This window comes from Leptinotarsa decemlineata, unplaced genomic scaffold, assembly GCF_025532065.1.
Source record: "Leptinotarsa decemlineata unplaced genomic scaffold, Ldec_3_MD MMD2_P_RNA_scaffold_14, whole genome shotgun sequence".
Classification (NCBI taxonomy): Eukaryota; Metazoa; Arthropoda; class Insecta; order Coleoptera; family Chrysomelidae; genus Leptinotarsa; species Leptinotarsa decemlineata.
Window position 1 is genome coordinate 13,591,839 of NW_027412528.1, and position 22,948 is coordinate 13,614,786.

The window sequence follows — 22,948 nt, forward strand, 5'->3', positions numbered from 1 at the left end:
GAGCGAACATCGAAAATATCACTCCATCTAGTGAATGAGGTACTAACCAACTGCATATCCGAAATTTGCCCGATTCCTCTGAAAATTTTTTGCCAAAAAAATTATCCTATCAAATTTGTCTATTTCTAGTCATGTGTGTCGAAATAACCAATGAAACCATCATTACACTGAAAATTTTTTGCCAAAAAATTATCCTATCAAATTTGTCTATTTCTAGTCATGTGTGTCGAAATAACCAATGAAACCATCATTACACTGATAACTACCCATGGATAGTTTTCACGGGTAGTTATCACTTATGTCATGACATTGCTAAGCAACCAACACAATAAAGTTGTTTGACATTTCAGTAATTCAATTTATTTCGAAAATGTCACTTCCTCGCTTTGGTGTTCAAAATGATACGGCAATTGACAAAATCATTGAAGAAAATACACCAAAAAATACTGTCAATAGTAAAAAATACACTTGGAAAATATTTATGGAGTTTTGTGACGCCAGAAAATATGAATTGGATGGAAATGGTACTCTCGAAGAGCTTGCATTAATACTCAAGGATTGGGCGATTAATATGAGAAAAAAGGATAGCACAGAGTTTAAGGAGGCTACTGTTAAAACCGTATGGAATATAAAAAGCAAATTATTACAAGAAAAGTATTACAAGGAGTATAATATCATGCTAGACCCTTTAAAAGTGTTGCATTCAAACAAGCGCGGAATGCACGTGACGCAGCACGAAGAAATTTACAAACAGATCCCACTAAACGCAAAACAAGCTCAGTACCATTAACTTCAAATGAAATGAGTAAAATTATAAACTTTTGGGATGAAAATACCCCTATAGGACTCCTACGCAAATTTTATCACATAGCAGCGGTGGAATTGGCTTGGAGAGGTGGTGAAGGTGCTGCTTGCTTAGTTGATTATTTTCATATCGAAAAGGACAACAATGGATCTCCAACTAATAGGATAGAATATAATCCAATTTTCAGTAAAACCTGCCAAGGGGGTTCAAAGAACTGCGCCTCTAGCAAATGGTTAGTTCAAAATAGTGATAACAATGCTTGTCCTGTCAGATTATTCATTGAATTATTATCAAAACGAGGCACAAATATCAAGACAAATAGACTATTTTTAAGGCCAAATCGTCACTGGAAGACAGGAAGCGATAACTGGTATGACAATATGCCTCTGGGTAGAACGGATGGACGAAATCTTCTGCTGAAGCAATTGGCTTGGATACGAAACAGAGGAAAATAACCAATCACTCCAATAGAGCAACTGCAGTCAGTCAACTAGCTAAGAGTGGAGTTCAAGAACAGCAATTGTTGAAAATTACTGGGCACAATAATGGAAATTCCATAAAACTTTATTTGAATATTGATCAGGAACATCATAACCAAATAATCAATAGTATGCGTGGAAACACCTATGCAGTAACCGAGGCCAATACAGAAAGATCAACGGAATATCATTATTCGAATTGTCTTTAATAACTGTGTGTTCAATAAATAATTTTGTTCGAATTGCAAAAAATTTTCTCACCGAATATCCCTCGAACATTGATAAATAACTCATAATTTTATCACAACTTCCTCAAGCACGTTATTTCAGGTAACATCCCTCCGCCTTCGGCGTCGGGATGTTACCAAATAACGTGCTTTCGAAAACTGTGATAAAATTATTTCGTTAGTTATCAATGTCCTTGGGATATTATAGCTGAAAAGGGAAGAAAAACTATCATGATAATGATGTTTGTCTGAGAATATAGAAGTAGATTATTCCTTCGAATAAATACAGCAGACTGAAGTTTCATTAATTTGATAACTCGTTTATCTTTCAGGTAAGGTTTCTCTAGTTGATTGCTAATTTTGTAGTGGTCTATATTGAAAAAATGCCCGTATTCAAAATGCATTCATGAGGAAGATTTTCAAAGTCACTACAATGATATTTGACAGTTGAAAGAAGAGTTCTCACGTCCACCAGAAAACTTAAACCGAATTAGGTCCCAAGATAATCACGTATGAAACATCGTGATTGCATTAAAGGTAATTATAGGTAGTTCATAAAGAAAAACTGTAAAGCAAATTGTACTTTTAATACTCAATAACTCAGTGATTCACATGTTAATATTTTATAAGTATATAGTGTCACCGATAAAGTCCGCATCAAAAGGGAAACTTTTTTATTGATCGTTTCATGTGATATTTGATTTTGGCAGTAGATTTTGCTTAAGAAATGATGTCAAATGGCGTCTACAAAATAGGTCACGTGATTTCCTTAACCTGTCAAAATTGACATTTAAAAAAAGAAACATCGAAAAATGACATTATTCTTCAAAATATCCAAAAATATCAAAGGATAAAAACATTTTCTTTTGTAATTTTATACCCACACACCAAGTTTCAAACCCATAATAAGTATTTTATATTTTCACTATTTTTCCGCACTCCTGGTTTTTCTACTTATCAAAATTTAGGCACACCTGTACTAAATCATTTATTTTAACTAAACTCGTCACCGAATTTCTTTTTTTGTAATATAATAATATTTTAAGAGCCTCTTTGATGTTAAAAACAAATTTTGAAAAATAAAAGTTGTCAAACTTGATGCAAAGTTCATCTAGTTTCAACGGGGCTTTCAAAACTATACAGTACTTGAGTTTTTTAATCAGCAAATGGCCTCACAATATGAATTAGAACAAAACGGAACATTAGGAAACATCATTTCGTGATTCTTGAAGCCCATTCAATAAAAGAAAAAAACTCATAGTATTTACATTTATCTTCTCCGCTAACAACACTAATTTAAAAAAACTGGGTAGGCTGTGAAAAAATATGAAACTACATAATGTGTTTTAGAAAACGTCACTGTCACTGAATAAATTAATGCCCGTTAGTTCAATGTAATGTATGAAAATTAAAATAATATGTTATCTTTACAAGAAAAAATTGAAATTGTGCTAATTTGTGGTGAAAACACATTGCATCGACAAGTGGCTGATATTTTTAACGCAAGACATCCTGGTAGACATGTACAGCAATCCACTGTAAGTGGGATTTTAAAAAAATTCAAACTGACTGGTTCAGTTGAAAATACTTTTAAAAAACGCCATAATCCATCACGCAATAATGATGAGGTTCAGTTGGCTGTTCTGGATGTTATCGAACAGGGAAAATCAAGTATTACCAATATTGTAGATAGAACTGGCGTTAAAAGAGAAAGCGTAAGAGCAATTTTACATAAAAATAAATTCAAACCCTACAAACCCAAATTTATAAATACCTTAAAGGAAATAAATTTCGATGTTCGAATTGATTTCTCTTTCTGGTACCAAGGAGAAGAAGAATTAAACAGAAAATTTCCTTACAAAATCCTATGGACCGACGAAGCTACCTTCACATCGAACGGCGTAGTCAGTTCCCAGAATTGTTGGTGGTGGGCTCAGGAAAATCCTCATTTTGTGATAGAATGTCGGGACCAATATTCATTTAAAACAAATGTGTGGTGCGGTGTTTTAAATAATCAGGTAATGGGACCATTCTTTTTTAGACACAATTTAACTTCTCAGGATTATTTGCAATATACCGGACAATATGCAATATTTGGACAATATGCCGGTTGAAATAAGACACAGTCTGTGGTATCAATGTGACGGGGCTCCTATTCATAGTTCAAGACAAGTCAAAGAGAAACTATTAGAAATGTTTAGGGGCAAAGTTATTGGGCGAAATATGGAGCAAATATGGCCGCCTAGGTCGCCAGATTCAACCCCACTAGATTTTTTCTTGTGGGGTTACTTGAAACAAATTGTTTATAAACAAAGACCTTTTCGTGACGTGAATCACCTAGAAACTGTTATTAGAAACTCTATCTTAAACATAAACCCTGTGAGTATCAGCAACTCAATAAAAGATGTATCAAGAAGGACAATTATCTGCATAGAACGCGATGGAAGACATACAGAAATGTAGTGTATTTAATGTCGTGAGTCTTTTTTTCGTGTTTTTTTGCTATTAGGTATAGGTACATGTTTATTTTCAGTTCCTTTTAATTAAGATTAAATTCCACTGTATTTTTTGTTAAAAAAACAATAAACACTCTAAGATATTGTTTCCTAATGTTCCGTTTTGTTCTAATTCATATTGTGAGGCCATTTGCTCATTGAAAAACTCAAGTACTGTATAGTTTGGAAAGCCCCGTTGAAACTAGATGAACTTTGCATCAAGTTTGACAACTTTTATTTTCAACATTTGTTTTTAACATCAAAGAGGCTCTTAAAATATTATTATATTACAAAAAAAGAAATTCGGTGACGAGTTTAGTTAAAATAAATGATTTAGTACAGGTGTGCTTAAATTTTGATAAGTAGAAAAAGCAGGAATGCGGAAAAATAGTGAAAATATAAAATACTTATTATGGGTTTGAAACTTGGTGTGTGGGTATAAAATTACAAAAGAAAACGTTATTATCCTTTGATATTTTTGGATATTTTGAAGAATAATGTCATTTTTCGATGTTTCTTTTTTTAAATGTCAATTTTGACAGGTTAAGGAAATCACGTGACCTATTTTGTAGACGCCATTTGACATCATTTCTTAAGCAAAATCTACTGCCAAAATCAAATTTCACATAAAACGATAAAAAAAAAGCTTCCCATTTGATGCGGACTTTATCGGTGACACTGTAGATTCTCATTAGAAATCGTTACTGAGAGATGGTTCTTCATATTCATAGTAGATAGCTTCAGATTTATAGGGAAATTGTACCATCACAGAACTATCTAGGGTCATCGCTGATCCATCACTACACTTAAATGCCTTTGAGAAAGACGGAGAGTTGCTCATCATATTCTGTATTTTGATCGGAAATGGTAGTCGTCTCCCTTCAATTATATTCCTGAGGAACTCAGCTTTGGAGTATCTTCCGCAAAACTCTGTAAAATAGGCAAAAAGTTTTTATCACAATTATATTTCAATGAAGAAAAGAGAATTGAAACTTCCTATCTATTTCACCACTTTTATTTGTAACTAACGTTGCTGCAATTTCGTCCTATACATCTTATACAGGGTGACTCAACAGATTTGCCTCGGCATTTCTACGAGAAATAAAGAGAGTTCAGCACAGTTATATGTGGGACCATGGGTAGCATATTCCAAAATCATTTTGAAATATACAGGGTTGCTCCCAAAAAAGTTACATAGCAAAGTTATATTTTTTCTTATGGAACACCCTATATTTTTTATATATTTTCAGATACTACAGACAAAATAAAGGTGAGTTACTATTATATTTCCCATACCTGAAACCTATCATGTGAACCTCTAACACATGATAGGTTCACAAAAGAAAGACGTACAATACAGGAAATAGCAGCCACTAACGGTTTCTCGAGGGGTATTGTAGATGGTATAATAAAGAAGAAGAAGAAGTTTAGGTTAAGAATAAACGAAATCTCGACTTTCAGAAAGGACGAAAACCGAGATAAATACATCTCAGTTCCATACCACCAATATACGAGGAACTTTGGAAAGATTTTCAAGGAACTAGGTATGAAGGTGTTTTTTAAAACAAGTCATACACTACAGAGCCTTTTGGGAAGTTCAAAAGACAAAGTCGAGAATTCGGAAAAGTCTGGAATTTACGAAATTGAATGTAAGGACTGCGATGCAAAATATTATGGACAGACAAAAAGATCTATTGAAGTAAGATATAAGGAACACATAGCACACTTAAAATATGGAAGACCTGAAAAATCAGCAGTCGCCCATCATATTTTGCAACAAAACCATTCCATAGACTTCAGTTCATTGAGATTAGTTATACAAGTTAACAACAACAGGCAACTAGATGCCTATGAGAGTATAGAAATGAGTAAACACAATAATATTATGAATAACGATGACGGACCTATACCAAAGAGCACACTATATAGCTTGTTAAAATAAAATAAAATAATGTTGTTGGGTTTACTGATTACTACATAAGGACACATTGCAAAAATAAATTTGGATAGGCAATATTTTGAAATTAATTTTTATATAGCTGAAAATTGTTTTATATAAGGCAAAATTGTAAAATTAATTTAGGTTGGTGTGCCTGTATAGTTAGTACGCCTGGATGGTTTACCTGTAAGGGTTACCTATATAGCATAAATGGGGTTAGCTCGCATTATTTTCTAGTTTTGATCTTCCTCTTTGAAGATGATCACTTGGTGATCGAAACACATGTCGAGGTATTAAAAATAACGATTTGGTGTTGGGAAAAAACTCCAGTAATATTCAGTTTCCTTCACATTCACCGATTATCAAAATCATATCAATTCGTTCTTCCTGGGGATAAGTTCTCATTTTACAATATTTCAAAATGACAATAATTTTAAACTAGTTAAAACAATGATAATGGTTTAATTAACAAGTTGTGTCACTGTCAAATACTTTTTGTTTCATAATAATAATTAACGTCATATAGGCCAGAGCCTACTATTATTGAAAAAATAGTAGAATAGGTTTTATAGGCAATCGAAAATATATGTTTTTATTGACCTTATATTGAAATTTTTGTATTTATTCACTATGAAGTCTGATATATTTGCTAAGAAACAAGTGAATTCAACATATTTTTCCTCAATAATTAAGACACATGCATCTTCTATTTTGAAGAAAGCTTTTTAATATTTGAGAAATGGCATTAAATTTGAGTTTTCACATTTGCCTGCATTTTACTTTAGAGACACGTTATTTTAAAAAAATTAAACTTGTGCTTCTAGCGAATCTACGTATTCTAAAATAAATAGGTGTTTAAAACCATTTTTAAGCTTTTTATTACAATACTGCATGTTTCATTTTAAAGAAAAAAAAATTACTTATAAGTAAAATATAAAAACGCATTTTGTGTAAAAAGCAGAACAGATAGATATAGGGAACCCTACTATAGTTTTAAAGGGAATCTACTCCTGCGTCAAATTACGCCACTAAATATGGGGTGTTCCATTCAACTTTGAGAAGTTATTCAATTAAATGTGTTTCCAACTTTAACCTTTGAGCTAAGAAGTACATTTGATCACGAGCAGCTCGTTACACATTACAGGGTGAAACCAATTTTTAAATTATGGTCTGTATTTTTGAATTTCTCGAAATTTCTCACAAACGGTAAGTTTCAAGTATAGGAAATATAATAGTAACTCAACTTCATTTTGTTTATAGTATCTAAAAATATAAAAAATATAGGGTGTTCCAAAAGAAAAAATATAACTTTGGTATGTAACTTTTTTGGGAGTCACCCTGTATGTTTCAAAATAATTTTGGAATATGCTCCTCATGGACCCACATATACCTGTGGTGGAAGTTTTTCCCTAACTATCTTCATTTCCCGTAGAAATACCGAGGCGACTGTGGTGGACTACCCTGTATATTAGTTACAAATAAAAATTGTAAAAAACATAGAAAGTTTCAATTTCAATAATAACAATAATGATAAATGCTTTTATTGAAAGGTTACTCAGTACAGGAGACACTAATCTAACCTAACAAATGGCAGAATTCAACGTCTGCGCATGATAAATCAACACAGAAATTGCTCTTCCATCCAACCAGTTAAAGATAACTCATATTATTTTTGAAGGAATTTCTTTCTAATTTACATATTAGCAACAGCGCCTATATCAAGTTGAAATAATTCATACGTACCTAGATATTCTACTTTGAAAAAGAAAAATCATCTTTATAAATAAACAATTGAGGCACAATATGAATTATAGTTCAATTCCATCTCCACACGCCACATGAACAACAGTTGTTTTGTTATTTATTTATATAGAGGAAGATAGGTTAGGTGCACAAAATGTGATATGTCACAGAATGTCTCGGAACACGGAACATAAGTAAACAGAACAGCACGCCTCTGAAATATGTCATCTATGTTTGTCTCATACAGGTACAGATTCATTGTCCTTTATTAGCTATAACCGGTGTTGCCAAATGGTGAAGTAGAAACGAATCCCTTCAAATGTTGAATGCATTATTTCATTCCTCTTTTTTAAGTATTTAAATAATTTTTTAAAGAGAAAGGTTGAAACTATAAGGTTGAAATGATAAGTTTAAAATGCGTTGTTTTAGAACTCTTTTATGAAAACTACTTGATTTTCGTTAGGAGGAACATTCCCCATTCTGCAGTTTTTGAAGTCTCTGCCTGTCAGATTTCAAGAGTCCTGGACCATAAACAGTATCAGCATAGTTGACATGAGATAGTACCAGTGCGTCGCAGAGTAGTATTTTATTTTTTTGTTCAAAACATTTTTACTTGAGTGTAGGTACTAATTTTAGATTCATTATAATTCTCTACCACGTAGTAACGGCTACATCCACCAATTTACTATATTCCAATTTATTTTCTATTCCATGTAATTCATAGTTCAATGACTCATTGCCGATGAGTCAAAAAATATTTTCCTGAGATTCGTTAGTATCATACTACCTGAGTCAATACTCAAAAATATACAGGGTGTTCCTCAAACACATGCTAATATTCAAGGAGGTTATTCTTAGACCCATTTTAAGAAAAAAACTTCCTATGGACGTATGTCCTAAACGCCTTAACTTTTGAAATACAGGGTGGCAAAGTTTTCAAAAATAATCAGTTTTTTAATAATAACTGAGATAATTTTATAGACATCTTCGGCATATTTGTTACATATGTTCCATGCCTCAAGGCGCATTTTCTGATGTACACAAATTTGTATTTTTTAAAACAGTGGCATCCCTACGGGTTTCGCATTGAATATTTTTGGGGAAAAAGTACTACGCCAATGCTTTCTTTTCAAAATGAAATCATTTTTGAAATCCTCATTTATTTTTGAGAAAATTTGATCTCTTGGTATTTCTTTGTCCGACGCATGATTTTCACTCAAAAAAATAAAAATCGACAGAAAGCAAATTAAGAAATTAGATCAATTCTAAAATGAATGAGAATATGAAAATTGCTTCATAACGCATTACCAATTCCCTAATAATATTTGAAAATATAATCTGCAAAAAAATAAATTTTTCACAAAAACGAGTTTTATTTTATTTTGTGACAGTAAGTCTAAACGAATAGCACAAATTTGTTAATTAGTAATAATACCAAAACTGATTATAAAAATTGTTGGAAGTGGCCACCTGCATTTAGTATGCATGCTTCCGCCCTTCTACGCATGGTATTACGCACCCGTTCAAATATTCCCGGCGTATTTCGTATAGTTTCACACGAGGCAACTATTCGCTCTCTTAAATCTTCTAAAGTATTAACGGGAGTTTTATACGCAAGAGTGTTAAGGTGAGCCCATAAAAAAAATCTAAACTGTTGAGATCGGGGGATCTTGCTGGCCATTGCTGAGGTCCTCCGCGACCTATCCAACGATTAGGATAAACTGTATTTAAATGGTTTCGAACAATTACACTGAAATGAGCAGGGGCGCCATCGTGTATGTACCATATTCGATTCCTTAACGCAAGTGGCACATCTTCCAATAACCCAGCTAAGTCTTCTTCGAGAAAATGTAAATAAGGACAACCATCAAGGCGTCCTGAAAAAAAATGGGCCTATTAGATGATCACCTATAATTCCTGCCCATACATTAACCGAAAATTGGTGTTGGAAATGGGTTTCGGTTATTGCATGGGGATTTTCTTCAGCCCACACATGATTGTTATGGAAATTTTGAATGGCATTCCGAGAAAAATTTGCTTCGTCTGTGAACAAAATTTGTGTCTCAAACTGCGGATTTAGTGCAATACTTTGTAGATACCACTGACTGAAGTTCACACGCTGTGGAAAATTTCTGGGGAGTAATGCCTGCACTCTTGAAATATGGTATGGGTATAACAAAAAATCAACCAAAATACGCCAAACAATTTGATGACAAATATCCAGAGTTCTAGCGATCTTCCTCGTACTCGTCTCAGGATGTTCCTCAATTTCTTGCAGCACCGCTTACTCAATTTCAGGAGTTCTTACTACACGAGGTCTTCCTTCCGGAGTAACTTTCTTGAAACTACCAGTTTCCCCAAGTCGACGATGAATATTTGAAAAGGTTCGGCTATCTGGTAAGGCACGATTAGTATATCTTTCCTGATAAATGCGCCTGGCTTCTGTTGCATTACCATCGGCAAGGCCACATACGTAATGCATTTGCGCCATTTTCGCATTCGTATAATTTACCACATTTACTGATATTCAGAAAAACAGCGGACTACCAAAATAACTTCAATAACACTTCAAAATCAATCAAAACGCGCTGTGACAGTTTTTAACACCAACACCTTACTTTAAACCAACATCAATATTAGCTACTGACGTTTGTACATACAGAGAATTCGTTTTTTATTGCTATGGTGGGTACGCTGTTTTTTCTGCTTTTAATCTTTAAAAGAAATCACATATCGACAAACTCCATATTTCCAAGAGGTGCAGTAAATAAATTCTGCTACACGTCATTTATTCCAGGATAACTAAATTTATGTTTTCAAAAATTATTAAGCGGTGCTGCGTTATGACGTAATTTTAATTGAGAACAGTGCATCTGACAACAAACAAATACCTTTTAGATCCTCAATTATTTTGCAACAAATCTGATCTCTTAGTTTGCTTTCAGTCGATGCACGATACCGCATCAGATTTTTAAGGAATTTATCCTCAAGTAAAGCGATTTTTAATTTTTTGCGCGAAAACCATGCGTCGGACAAAGAAAACCCAGCAAATCAAATGTACTCAAAAATGTATGGAGATTTTAAAAATAATTTTTAATCCAAGATAAAGCAGTGGCGTAGTATTTTTTTCGCCAAAAATATACATTTCAAAACTCGTACGTACGCCACTGGCAGAGAAAATTAAGAAAATTGTACATCAGAAAATGCGCCTTGAGGCATGGAACATATGTATCAAATATGCCAAAGATGTCTACAAAATTATCTCAGTTATTATTAAAAAACTGATTATTTTTGAAAACTTTGCCACCCTGTATCTCAAAAGTTAAGGGTTTAGGACATACGTCCATAGGACGTTTTTTCCTTAAAATGGGTCTAAGAATTACCTCCTTAAATATTAGCATGTGTTTAAGGAACACCCTGTATAGTCTATAGAAATATCATATTCGAAACGATAAATTACATTGCATTGCAATTTGTTTTTTTATAGAAATCATCTTGAAGACGGTACGATGAAAAAGTTGATTTTCTCACCTTGTGCAGCAGCGATAATAAATATTTGTTCTTCGGTGATGTTATTAAAAATCCATGGGAGTCTCTCTCGTATCGTATTGGTTTCAAAATAATGGGTACTGATTCGAAAAGCAGTGTAGTCAGCAATCATTTCATTAATGAAGTGCGATCCGTTAATGCTCTGTAAATGATGGAAAATTATTGAATGTTTCCATTCGTGGAAATTTATTCACTTGCCATGTAAGTGAAGAACTGAGTAGGTTATAATGAAAATGAAAAAATTCTTGAAATTTCAATCGAAACTATTTTTCAGTTGAAGAGCAAACGGTGAATATAACTTCATATTAACATTGTTTTTCTCATTTTCCAATTCGATAACTTTTTTTACAGCTAACAAGAAAATTTCATCAGCAACAATTTTTTTATATGAATGCATCAAAGTGTATTAAAGAAATTTTCAAAATGAAATATTTGTTGCTAATTTTTTCATCTTTCTCTTATATCTCTCCTATTTTCTTCACACCGCAAGTACATTGGACTCTTCTTTCTTTTTTACATAAGAAATCTGAATTGCTTTGTATGTTGTAATTGAAAATTTGAGTTTACCAGACATACGTAAACGATTTTATAAAACTTTCTATAGCATTCTCTCATGGTAATCTGATTGATAAATTGGTCATTATGAAAAACCTACATTTTGAAAATATCGTTTTGAAGTTATGATTCAATGAAGATTAGACCTTAGTGAAACAGTATTTGCAGCTTCACAACAAGCATCCATTACTTGGTAGTTATGCTATTTGTGTTACCTAAAATCGTGAATATAAAGGGGCTGATCAGTTTGAACTTCTTGGATGTGAAGTGAGGACATCTAACAATTGTCCAAATAGCTTTATAGGAAGTCACAATAGTCTTTTAGCTGAGAAAAGGTTCTTTCTGCAGAGATGAAACGCCTCCTACCTATCAATTTATTAGAAACATATTCAATACAGCGTGACTCACGGTCGATGGTAGGTTAGACGTTTCTGGAAAACGCAAAGCATGATTTTTCTGAAAATTTCACCTCTCACATTTCCTTACCTCTTCTATCGATCTAAAATATTTTCAGTATTGCGGCGTTGCCACTTCCATCAAAAAGTCCCAGCAACTTTATTTTTTTAAATTGAACACCCCGTATATTAATACATTTTTGTTAATAATGTCCTATACCTATCTCTATCTGTTTTCGAGATAAAAAATAAATTGTGCTAAATATGATCCAAAACATAGCCTTAATTTAAATTAAGTACATCAGTACTCTCAATTCATGAAAAGTTGATATTTTTATGATAGTTTGGACAAACTCGAAATATTTAAATAACACCAAGAAATCGACTCCATATCATATTTTTTCTAAAAATCATGATTTTTTTCAATTAACATAATGCAAAAAAAAATTTCTAATTGCTTATAAACAATGTATTTGCTTATTAACAATGGCTGTGAAAAATAAAAAAAATACAATAATTAGTTTTTAGCCATGATACATTGAAAAAAAAATTGTAATGTATTTTTTATAAAATCATAATTTTCAATTGTTAATGAAAAAATAGAAAATAAAAATTTTTTTATATTGGCAATGGTAATCTATTTTTTCACCTATTAAGGATAACTTCATCAAAGTTTAATAATTATAGGGATTTTTATATTAACTTTCAATTCAGAAAAAGTTATTAATTAACAAGTTTATAATTAACGTTAAAATTGGGATACAAATTTTCTGACTGATCATTGATCATTTCAAATATTTTTTCAAATTTCCAAAATTTTGAATATTCTGAGATATTAAGACTAAAGCCCCATTTTTTTCCACTTAATTGTGTATAACTTTTGTAATTTTTATCGGCGCGTTTTCGGAACTTTCCTTAAACTTTCTAGGCAAAAATATGAATCGAATGACACCTTGGTCGTAATTTTTGGACAGGGCTGAAAAATGTCACCAAAAAGAGCTAAATCAAGTACATGTGAACCAGACTATGAAGGCGCCAACTCGATTGTTGATACGCGCGTCAAGAACAGTGTTGCAGTTCCGGTGTTTGGGATAAGTGCTTGCTTTGAAATTATTCTATGCCAGATGTTCCAGTTTTGATCATGATTTCTGATAATTTTTTTCAATGAGTTCAGTTATAACAGTAATTCAATATCATTTTGTTATTTGATATCCGAAATGAATTTATACTGAATCACATATTCTGATATTAGTGGTATTGAGTCAAACATGAGTTCCGTCTCCTCGAATAATCATAAACTTACCAAAAAATCAATAGATGTTCCATGAAAAGTATATGGTGTTTTCAAGTAATATTCATACAGAATTTTTTCTGTGTTAGAAATGATCACTGAGTAATAATCATTGCTCGCAGTAGAAACGTCACCTGTCCTGAATAATCTACCAATAGGATCAAAGTGCTTAGCTACTTCCTGGGCTAAGAGTAATCCAAGTTTTGCTACTCCCAAATAATTGGAGAGATAGAAATATTGTTCGTCATATAGTGGTGGGTGCCAAACTGAAATAGGAAAACGGATATTCAATACAGATCTCAGATTATTTGGCTGATAATTGTATATTGTGTAAAATACACATACTTTTTGCTGAAAATGAGTAGATTTGACTTTTATTATATAATTCAACAGTATCAAACATTCCTGGAGTTACTAAAGAGAAGTTGCTTCCTGTTTATTAAAGTAAAAAAATATAGATTCCCTGACAAAAATTCATTAAATTCTCACCCACAAAGTTGCTGGGATAAAACGTCTTTGGTGTATTGGTAAATGGACCAACGAAAAAATTCAATCTGAAAAATATTGAAATTTGAGATTTAAATATCAAATTATATATAGGTAGCTTTTAATTATTTTAAAAATAAAATAATTACAACAATAAAAATTAATTGGCGCTCCGGGGCGACTTCATTGATTCCAGTGGCGCATTTGCTTTTTCAGCTGCAGGAAAACCCGGAAAAACCTGCAGCACCACATCAGCTGAAGATCTTGATCTAACAATGTCCTCTCTCTCATAAAACAAAATGTAGGGTGTCTCCAGAGGCTCCAATAAATTCAATGCATCGCCAGAACACTTCGTGACACGACTATCGTCAAACTTAAACCAGTCCGTTTCTTCTTTGACCAAGGCGTAATAATGAACAAGTTCAACGCCAGAACCACAGTGAACAATGACTGCATGAATATTATAACAGTGGTCTGCTAGGTTGAAATGTTCATCTATTTCGAACCTTCCAAAGAGTTTCTTGCTTCCGTTAGAGGTTGAGTCTTGTTTGAAAATCATCAGTGTTATTATTAGATTGACTGGTGCCTCAGCTATACTTGTTTCCTTATAACAGTCAGTTAGTTTGGCACATGTTTGACAATACAGTCGATCATCACCTGTTAAAAATTTCATTTTCAGATGATTTAACAATAAGCTTTGCGCGGACTGGTAATTAGTCGTATTAGGAAAAGCTAGATGAAGTTCCAGAAATTCACATGAGTTTTCAGTACTTCTTGAACATTTACCACAAAGTAAACAAGTGAGGATTTTTCCAGCAAAAGATTTACAAACACAAGACGAGATGTGTTGTACGGAATCATTCAGTCCAGAGCGGCTGGGAGTATTGATTTTGGTATTGTTTTGCTCACGAAGAGTATTCAACAAGAACCCCAAGAATTCAACTTCCTACAATGTTTCCTACTTATTCATCAAACTCAAACATCTGTTCATGCAGCTGCAGTTTCGTAAGAAGGTATCATCTTTCCCTCCAACCGATTTCCTGGAGTCTTTGAAGTCCACTAGATACTCGTTAGGACAACAAGAGGATTGTTCCGAATTCTTGGGGTTCTTGTTGAAAACTCTTCGTGAGCAAAACAATATCAGAATCAATTTCTGACCAACTGGAGTTACTGGAGCACTATTATAATATTCATGCAGTCATTGTTCACTCACTGTGGTTCTGACATTGAATCCGGTCATGATTAGGCATTGGTCAAAGATGAAACGGACTGGTTTAAGTTTGACGATAGTCGTGAATTAATTGGAACCTCTGGAGACACCCTACATTTTATTCTATGAAAGAGAGGACATTGACAGATCAAAATCTTCAGATTTTTCGGCTTTTCCTGCTGCTGAAAAAGCAAATGCGCCACTGAAATCAAGCCCCGTAGCGTCAATTAATTATTTTTGTTGTTTCTTCATGTGTTCATAATTTGTATTACTTTTTTTTTATATGAATTCAATAAAAATATAGTAGGTTCATTTGGATATGAAGATGTCATTCCTTCTGTTTCTTTCCTCAATACATTTTTCAGAAAATGTTTCGATACAATTCTCTTGAAAATCATCTTTGAAGTTAGCCGATAAAGCACTCGATAAAGCAACCATCGAAAAAATCAGTATTGAGAGTCGCAAATAAGTAAAAATTTTGTCACGATTTATGCTAGCTAATTATATTGAGCAGAATGGCAGCTTAGCACTGAACACATAGTAATTTTTTTGTAGAAGTTGATAAATTTGAGCTGATGGAAAAAATTAGACAAAAAATACGACAAATAAAATAATAGCAAAAGAGCATATCTTCGTTTACTGTTCCTAATATTAAATTAATGACTTACAATGTTTCCGCAGATGACTTCTTTCCCACCAAAGAAAATAATGTCCTTCTATAGTTTTTAAGAAGATTCTGAAGATTTGTCATGTAGTTTTTCGTCACAACCAAGGACAGGTAATTATTATGTGTTCTGTTTCTGTCACCAGATCGTATTAAACCCAATTCCAGTTTACTCAGTTTCTTTTCGTATGAACTTTTTGTATCATCGTCTAAGGATGATTCACTGAGAAAATTTTTGAGAATATTTTTGACATCATCGAATATTTTCTTGAGATTGGAAAATGAGTTATTGATTTGGAGTGAACTCTTCACGTCGTAAAGTATTACATTTGTGACGTCAGGCATTAGCTGCTGGGAAAGATCCATGCAGAAAAGTGTTCTATCTTTGTAGTGTCGAAGAAAGTGTGTATAAAACTGAAAACTTGAAAATTCTTGAAGTAATTCCACAAGACCCCTGTAAAATGATATTCAAATGAATTTATGGAATCGAATAAATTTCAGGAGACATGAAATGAAAAGACATATATTTCAAATTAGTAAATTACGCACCACGGATGAAAGTACTTTTTACCTGTGGTGCGTATATGATATTTTCTCACTGAGGGATGAAAAGTTAAATCCTTTCTTTTATTTAGCGTTTTTCAATCACATGTGAGGGGCCTTCCTATAGTTTGGTGTTTTGGACACTTACCATAGGTAGAGAATGAGCCACCTCGTCTACCTGATTTTATGCAATGTCCCAAACCAGACGTACTTCATACTCTCGGAACGCTCGAATTTACCCTCTCTACGGCAAGGGAGTTATATGCTGGAGAAGATGTTTGGGAAAATCCGAAACGCCACAATAATAGACTTCCTGTTTGGAATCGAGCGGCTGCTCCCAAACAGGTAGGAAGTTGCTTTGGTTAACTAGATGTTTGTTATAAACCAACTGAATGACAAATCAACGTACATTCTAAACATTCATTGAATAAGAAATAAAAAACTGATATTAAAATAGCAAAAAAAATTAAACAAAGAACATCAGGTGCATAGTAATTGCCTAAACATATAATGTCGGGGTGATCATCTGCTAAAATAAAAACGTGTTCGCTAACACTATAGTCCGTTCATAATTTGTCGATAGCACAAAATGAGGGCCCAAGTCATAAAACGGTCGTAAAACTCGTAAAATCATAGGCGGAGGTTCCTGAGGTGTTTATTCATTAAATATAAAGCTTCAGTTTATATTCGAAACTTGCCTTGAAAGGGTGAAGTTGTTACGAACGAAAATAATTTTTCGTTTGTACATTTTTTAATCGCATTTAATTTACGGCTCGTTGGTGTTTCGGCGTCTACGGCAGTAATTAACGTCTCTAATATTTATTTTGCGAATTTTGTGCAGTGCGTGAGTAACTTTTTTTCATATTCCTACAAACATATACGTACCTTTCGTTGCTGCTTGTTTTGTTTGATAGCTTGCGATGGCTTCATCATCATCAACATCATCAAGTTTTACACCGGTACTGTTGCATACAGTCAGTAAGTCTGTCTATTCACCAAGAGAGAAGACTATTGTTTTGAACGTTCACGATGCTCTGGTTTCTCAGAATCCCACAAACACTGTTCAGAACATAATCAAGAGTTGTGCCAACATGACGGGCGTAGGGGAGTCAACAATATATAGGTTCCTACAAACGAATACTTAAAGAGGGGGAGAAAACCTATTGAAATTGATGAATTTGCCAAAAATGGTATTCGAAGGAAAATTCACGAATTTTTTTACAAAAAAGAAATACCCAACTTAAACAGAATTTTACAAGAAGTTAGAGACGACCCGGATTTGCCTCATGTCGGACGAACCAAATTGTGGCAAGTTTTAAAAGAATTAAATTTCCGGTGGGAGAAATCAGACCGAAAATCACTTTTGATTGACCGGGAAGAGATAATATGTTGGAGAAGAAAGTATCTAAGATCTATACGAAAATTTCGGGCTGAAGGAAGGCCAATTTACTATCAGGACGAAACGTGGGTAAACGCAGGTCATACTCTCACAAAAATTTGGACAGATAAAAATATATCAAGCTCCAGGCAAGCCTTTATGGAAGGTTGGTCTACTGGTATTTCCCCACCCTCTGGTAAAGGCAGTAGATTAATAGTTTCTCACATTGGCAGTGAAAAAGGATTTGCTAAGCATGGTTTGTTGGAATTTGAATCCAAAAGCACAAAAGACTATCACGAGGAGATGACAGCTGATGTTTTCGAAGAGTATTTTGAGCAGATGATTGAACATATACCACCAAACTCAATTATAGTATTAGATAATGCACCTTATCATTCACGACTAGTTGAAAGACTTCCAACGACTGCGTGGAAGAAACAGGATATCATTGACTGGCTGCGGAATAAGTCCCTGCCTTACGAAGATGGAATGGTTAAAGCAGAACTTTTAAAAATTGCCCGGCAACACAAATCTAAGTTCAAGAAATACGTAGTTGACAAAATGGCGAAAAGACGAAACATCACAGTCCTTAGACTTCCACCCTACCACTGCGAATTAAATCCAATTGAACTCATTTGGGCACAAATGAAAAACTATGTGGCTAGAAAAAATACGTCATATAAAATACAAGCTGTACGTGAATTGTTATATGAGTCTTTACAACATATTACAGAACAAAATTGGCGAGATGCAGTAAGACATGCAATAGAAGAAGAACAAAAAATGTGGGATCTTGACAATATAATTGATGCGACTGTAGAGACACAACCGCTAATTATTAACCTGCAAGACGACTCGGATTCCGAAGATGATCCTGTTTATTTTGAATTTGAATAGTTTTGTAAGTAATCGTAGTTTATATCATTTAAAAATAGGTATTAATTAAATAAATGTATCTTTTACAAATTGCAAGTAACTTATTATTTTTGAATAAAATAAAGAAATTTTTTTAAGATAAAAATACAGTTTACAGTACCTACAGTTTAAGAATATTAATATACATATTTATTTATTTAAAGTAACTAATGTTTTAATCATATACTCTACGACACTGGTCACTCATTTCCACTCAAAATACCTACATAATCGGATTAAAAGTTTTATAGCTGTATTGTATTTCTTCAGATACAAGGTGGGTTAGTCGAAAACATCTTAAACTGCCAGTTTTAGTTTGGTTTTTGTTATTATATCATATTAGCTGTCCTCTCTGTATTTCAGTTCTCTAATGAGGGTCAAACTTGCAGTGAGCTATCAACAAATTATGAACGGACTATACCTTCGAACAATTTCACTACAAATAACAGGTTCGCCATTTTACTTAATTTTGACAACTCAGGGCAGAAACGATATCAATATATAATAATTGTTCTTCACACCCCTGTCTGCATAAGAGACATAAGTTGACAGGTTTACCAATCATTTACAAGCGTTCATTACACTAAAATTTTAGAATATCGAAGTAAACAACAGGGAACATAATATCAATAAATCGTTAACATCCAGACATAACAGTATCAATAAACAAATACACAATTTTAACACAATAAAAACCATGACAATGGCACACACATAAAATATTGGATTTCACTACCATATCTGAGGCTCCGCTCACCTGTACTTTATCATCAAATATACAAAACCAAAATAGAGATAACGGATAGCACAATTATTGCAAGTGTAATTAAATAACAATCATCACGCAACCATAATACCTAATATATATGACACAATAGACAAGTTCAGCAATGATTTCTTCATAAACATTACACACAAATCATAGTACATATAACGTATAAACATAGACGAAAACAAGATATCACTGTATAAAACATTTACAATAAACATAGTATAGATATAACACACAACAACCATGGATCCAGTAACTCTTCAAGTCGAAATCAACAAACTACAGACATTTATGCAAAATGGATTTTAGCGGAGGTTGTGACGACACCTTTTATTAATCGTCGGAGATTGTTATTCTCGACATATAGACTCATTACAACTTAAAGTCTATCCAAATCCAAGATAGAGTAAAACAAAACAAAACCGAAGCGTGATGTTCACGTGATCGCCCAGTGTCAGATTGAAAGGGCAGCGTTCATTGGTGAATTCGCCTTCTAGGTACGAGTTCGGTACCAGCACAGGGTTGTAATCAGTCGTTTGCGTGTTTGTGTGGCGTGTTTTATAGTATATTGTTTAAAATTGTTTTCCAAGATGTCCAGTACAGACACTGATGATGACACTGTGAGCTATCCTTTGAGTCCAGCCAAGAAACGATCCAAAAAAGACATTTGAGTGTTGAGATGAAATAAGTGATTTTAAATGTGTTCAAGAAAGTCATGGAAGAAATTGAGACATCGACTGTCGACGAAGTCGTATCGAAAGTTTCCGATAAAATTGGAGTGTGTTGCGCTTCGATTTACAATGTTTTACGGGAATATAAACAAAATCATACATCTTCCAAACCGAATACAAATCAGAATCGTCAAGCCATTATAAAATCAATGGATGATGCTGATAAACATGCAATCAGGAGGAAAGTGCATGAGTACTTTTTCAGAAATAAAATACCCACGATAGACAAAGTACTCACAGAAATGAATGAAGATGTTTTATTGACAAGTTTTAAGCGGTCAACATTCCATAAAGTATTGAAACATTTGAATTTTGTATGGAGAAAACAAGAGCGCAATAGTTTATTATTGGATCGAGAGGAAATTGTGTTATGGAGGAGAGAGTATTTGACCAAAATTAAATATTATAGGGAACAACAGAGAACAATTCATTCATGGATGAAACCTGGGTTGAAGCTGGTCATACTTCCCCTAAAGTATGGGTCGATGAAACTGTGACCTCATCTAGGAGGGCCTTTCTAGATGGACTATCCACCGGATTAACAAATCCATCAGGTAAACTCATATTTATATTAAGACCTGCCTCAATCTCAATATATAAAAAGTAACCCTTGTATTTGTTTCATTCACTTACATACCATTATTGTGTATTGTGACACTTATCGACATCTAGTGGCGAGTGGTGGTATTATGTACTATTATCTTTTTCAACTACCCGCTAGGTGGCATTAGGCGTAATTAAATATTTGGAATTACCGCGTTGGTTCAAGAAAGTTCTGGTTCTAGCTAGTGTATTCCGATCACCTCGAGATAGCAGTAATACTTGCATATAAAAAGGCTAGCGGCGCAACTGCGAGTTAGTCTGCGTAGGAAAGGCGTCTATTGTGAAATAAAGTAACACCCATCAATAAAAGTATTTTGATTTGACTCATTGTTTTTATGTGTGATTTGTTAGTATAGAAAAGAAGCGAAAAATCGACAGTTAATGCAGAACGTTCCAAGAAAAATGGAACTTTCAGTATTTTTTGATTGAGTCCAGTAATAAGGCGCTATGTTCAATTTGTAATGAAACCATAGCTGTTCTCAAAGACTATAATATTAAACGACACTATGAATCGAAACATCTTCTAAGTTACTTCAAGTATCCAGGAAGTTTGCGGAAGGAAAAATTTGAAGCTTTGAAACGCGGACTCAAATCGCAGCAACCTTTGTTTACCAAAGCGAATACTGAACAAGAGTCTGCAACTCGCGTCAGCTTTCGTGTGGCTCTTGAAATCGAAAAACATGGCAAACCATTCACCGATGAAGAAATGATAAAAGAATGCTTGATTGCAGTAGCCGAAGAAATATGCCTAGAAAAGGTAAATTTATTTAAAAGTGTCAGTTTGTCAGCAAACACCGTGGCTCGGAGGGTGCAAGACATCGCAGAAAATATATCATCTCAACTGTCTGACAAAAATGGACATCATGAGAGGTTTTCTCTAGCATTGGATGAGTCAACGGGTGTGTCAGATACTGCTCAGGTGTTGAGTTTTATTCGCGGAGTAGATAAAAGCTATGAAGTGTATGAAGAACTTCTTGATATTGTTAGTATTCACGGCACGACAACTGGGGCAGATATTTCTAAGGGAGTTGAAAATGCCATTGATAAAAAGAATCTTCGATGGAGAAATTTGAAATCTATAACAACTGATGGAGGCAAAAATATGTATGATAAAAATAAAGGAGTGGTTGCACTTGTGTCAAAGGCTGTAGAAAATGATGGTGGTTCAAAACCATTAGTCTTACACTGTATCATTCATCAACAGTCCTTGTGCGGAAAATGTTTGGATATGTCTGAAGTTCTAACACCAGTAATATCAGTTGTTAACTTCATCAGATCCACTGGGCTGAATCACCGACAATTCCGCGAGTTTATTCAACAGATTGGAGAAAATGATTCACCATATCATACTGCCGTACGCTGGCTTAGTTGCGGAAAAGTTCTTCCGCAACTTATTCTTCGAGCAGAGATCAAAATTTTTTTAAATGAGAAGCAGCGCCCTTTTGCCAATTTAGAAAATAATAAATGGATGTGGAAGTTAGCCTTCTATGTCGATTTGACAAATCATATGAACGAACTGAATTTGAGATTGCAGAGAGAAAATCATCTTCTCCCTGATTTATACAGCAATATCAAATCCTTCAGGCAGACAATAATACTGTTTCAATCGCAATTACGTAAAAAATGTTCACACATTTTGAAACATGTGAAATATTCAGCCACACTACAGAGACTGAATTTCCCGTCAATTTTGTAAACGAAACTTTGAGTGCTTTGAAGATAAATTTTGATACTCGTTTTTCAGATTTTGATGTCATTGCGAATGAAATTAAGCTTTTTCAAAATCCTTTTGATTCTGACATTGAAACCCTGGCTCCGGAAGTCCAAATGGAAATTATTGATTTACGGTGCAGTGATATGCTTAAGAACAAATATCAAAATTCATCTTTGTTGGAATTTCATAGGAGTCTTCCACTGAAACAATTTGATAAATAATTTGTATAAATCTGCTCGTGGGTTGTTTTCTGTTTTTGGTACTACTTTCTGTCGCGGGCCAGATTGATGACAGTAAATCATTGGCTGTCGCAGGCCGGATTAATGACACTGGCGGGCCGGATTTGGCCCGTGGGCCGTAGTTTGGAGACCCCTGCCCTAGACAATAACACAGTAAAGAATAATTCCTATTTGAAATTTTTGGAAATTTATTGAGATTGAAAATTTGAAATTCT

General features: G+C 33.7%; 1 protein-coding gene across 1 annotated transcript in view; it reads right to left on the reverse strand.

Moving 5' to 3' along the window:
* Positions 1–4,358: 4,358 nt before the first annotated feature.
* Positions 4,359–22,948, reverse strand: part of LOC111516061 (neprilysin-2) — a 42,172-nt gene continuing 23,582 nt past the window's right edge. The window contains exons 8-12 of the mRNA XM_074179627.1: positions 15,843–16,292; positions 13,968–14,032; positions 13,491–13,744; positions 11,220–11,379; positions 4,359–4,936 (exon numbers count right to left, since the gene is read on the reverse strand). Of these exons, the coding sequence (XP_074035728.1) occupies positions 4,698–4,936; positions 11,220–11,379; positions 13,491–13,744; positions 13,968–14,032; positions 15,843–16,292 (1,168 nt within the window). The 3' untranslated portion in view covers positions 4,359–4,697. The remainder of the gene's footprint in view (positions 4,937–11,219; positions 11,380–13,490; positions 13,745–13,967; positions 14,033–15,842; positions 16,293–22,948) is intronic.